Source organism: Candida margitis (assembly GCF_024628925.1).
Source record: "Candida margitis strain CBS 14175 chromosome Unknown scaffold150, whole genome shotgun sequence".
NCBI classification, from domain to species: Eukaryota; Fungi; Ascomycota; class Pichiomycetes; order Serinales; family Debaryomycetaceae; genus Lodderomyces; species Lodderomyces margitis.
The window spans coordinates 1-2,709 of NW_026261738.1; the positions used below are offsets into that span (position 1 = coordinate 1).

Genomic DNA, 2,709 nt, shown 5'->3' on the forward strand with positions numbered 1-2,709 from the left:
GGTGAAAGATGCTCAGCTATATTGGGAGAAGCAGAATCGTATTTCAAATTGGGGTATGGTGAGGTGAAAATTGACGACTTGTATAATCCAGACCCCAATATTGATTACGAAAGCGTACTTTCAATGCATGAAGATGCATTGGTACTTGTATGCGTTGCGACGGTATTAAAGAGACAAAAAGATATCGAAGAGGAGANTAGACGAAGGAGGTCCAATGGTGGTGGTGGTAGTTGAAGTATTGTTACTTTTTATTATGACCAAGAGCAAGGGTATTAGTTAGAAATGTACTTTTATGAGAATTATTATAATTTGAAAAGTCTCTTCATATGAGGGCGATAAAGCTTCTGCTAGGCATAGGCGTTGACGAAGTGAAATTGTACATGGATCGACCAGAAGCGATTCAATGAGCTTGTAAAGCCCAAACATGCCAATCGGGTTTATACTTATGAACTATGCCCGGCAAGTTTTAATTCCGACAACGAGGCTGATTCTCTTTGCGCGGCTATGCGTTAAGAATAGTTTAAATCCTAAAACACGGAGTTAATCTCCGCTTGTTTTTGGATGACTCTTCGTTAAAGATCTTTGCAAAACACAAAAACGGAAAATAAAGATTACAAAACAATAGGGCATTGTTATTAAGTTAAACCATTCGTACATAGTGCCTTTATGAACACACATTCAAGGGGCACACAGTTCATGCGGCCCCATCACGCTTTTTCTGTTTTATTCTACGTACAGCCTTGGAGTAAAATATGACATCATAACTTCAGCTATATAAGTACAAGCCTAGCCCCGGATCTACCATCTTCAACAGTTGTATATCAAAACATCAATCATAAACTACATACGCCATGGGTAAACCAGAAGCTCCTCCTACTTATACGAACAGATCAAGTGATATGGTAAGCCATGAACAGCTCCCACAATTAGTAAAGAATGAACCAACGTATTTTGAAAATGCTAGTTCTATAGGCTGGTCAGTCACTATTAATAACCGTTTTTGGAGTGATGGATTTAGAATCTTTGTCAGCAAGGACTCAGCAGAGAAGTTTAAAGCTTTCAAAAACAACCCCAATGAACATATAACAGATACGTTTTTAATTTTCAGAAAGTATGCCCCCAAAGAACATGGCAGTTTCAATATCGATAAAGATTACTTTACATACTGTGAAGTGAGAAAAAAGTATCATATGGGTTATAACACCTTGGTTTTTGACTTTACTCCCGACCCCAATTCTCCAAAGACCAATTTTCAAATCGTTATGTTTGACCATTCCATCTTGCCTATTTGCGACTACGTGTACAAGGGCCAAGTACACAGGTGGGTTGATGAAAGTTATACAAGGAAATTCAAGTCGTGCTGTCAAGTCAAATTTGGGTTTAAACATAGTATACTCAGACCTGGACAACCATCTTTGATTGATAACTGGGATGGACATTCTTACAAGTTGGAGAAGACGAAACCAAATCCATATATAGGATCATCTTTTAAAATGTGGTTTCGTCCGAAAGCAAGAGTGCCTAAGCCGGAATACTACGGTAAGAAATGCTTAGCTACATTGGGAGAAGAAGAATGGGGTTTCAAATTGGGGTATGGTGAGGTGAAAATTGACGACCTGTATAATACAGACCCCAATATTGATTACGAAAGCGTACTTTCAATGCATGAAGATGCATTGGTACTTGTTTGCGTTGCCACAGTGTTAAAAAAGCAAAAGAAAATTGAAGAAGATGCCAGAAATAGCACAGCTTAATTGACACCACAGTGTTGTGTTTTCTCTTTATGACTCGAAGTTTAGCGTATTAGTTATGGATGTATTTTTATTCAACGAATGATGATTTACGAAAGTATCTAGTGATCAGCTCCTGTCTCTAAATAGAATTGTGCATAGACTGAACAGTACCATTTTGGCCTTGACACAGTTCTCTCAGGTAAGCCTGTAAGGGCAAGTCAACAGTGCTACGACATTACTACTGACATCCACCTATGCTACAGTTGACAATGGTACACTCGAAGCATGGGGTTACGAAAGGCACGTGGTTCAGCATCAATCTTTTCTCAAAAGTAGCTTGGAACTAGTCGTGTAAAGGAGGTTAAATGGCCAGCAAGTGGTTGATATATTACTTACAAAGTGTCATACTTTGAGTCTGTCAAACGGATTTATATTTCAAACTGTGCCCGATTTATTTTAGTGCCGATAGTGAGACTGATTCTCTTTGTGTGGCTAATCGGGGTTTATTTTCGGGTGATCAACACAAACCAAACATGTTTACAATTTAACAAACAATGCGATATTGTTATTGGTCAAGATCAGCGGTGGGTTTATGGTTACATTCAAGGGGCACAGTACATGATATAACATCATACTTTTTCTGTTGACTTCAACGTGCTGCCTTGGAATCAAATATGATATAAATACATGCTTGTTCACCTTGTTTGTCACCTTCGACAATTGTATATTGAAAGATCAATCATAAATCACTTTCACCATGGCTACACTGGAAGTTCCCCCTGCATATACACACAGACATAGTAACCGAGCACGTTATAACCAACACCCACCTTTTGTAGGACACCAGCCAGTCTACTTTAATAATGCTCCTCCCAGAGGTTGGTCAGTCACTATTAACAATCGTTTTTGGACGGATGGATTTAGAATCTTTGTCAGCAAGGACTCAGCAGAGAAGTTTAAAGCTTTCAAAAACAAC

At 38.7% G+C, this 2,709-nt stretch overlaps 2 protein-coding genes across 2 annotated transcripts; both read left to right on the forward strand. All coding sequences in view use genetic code 12, as the record gives it.

Moving 5' to 3' along the window:
- CANMA_000383 (uncharacterized protein) lies at positions 1-234 on the forward strand (the record flags this gene model as incomplete). Its single annotated transcript, XM_051816037.1, has 1 exon — positions 1-234. A coding segment is annotated over one exon (234 nt), but the record flags the coding sequence as incomplete, so codon positions are not given.
- A 617-nt stretch (positions 235-851) lies between these two features.
- On the forward strand, positions 852-1,754 carry CANMA_000384 (uncharacterized protein; the record flags this gene model as incomplete). The annotated part of the gene is made up of 1 exon (XM_051816048.1): positions 852-1,754. One exon carries the CDS (start codon positions 852-854, stop codon positions 1,752-1,754), a length of 903 nt encoding a protein of 300 aa, XP_051673991.1.
- Between the last annotated feature and the right edge of the window lie 955 nt (positions 1,755-2,709).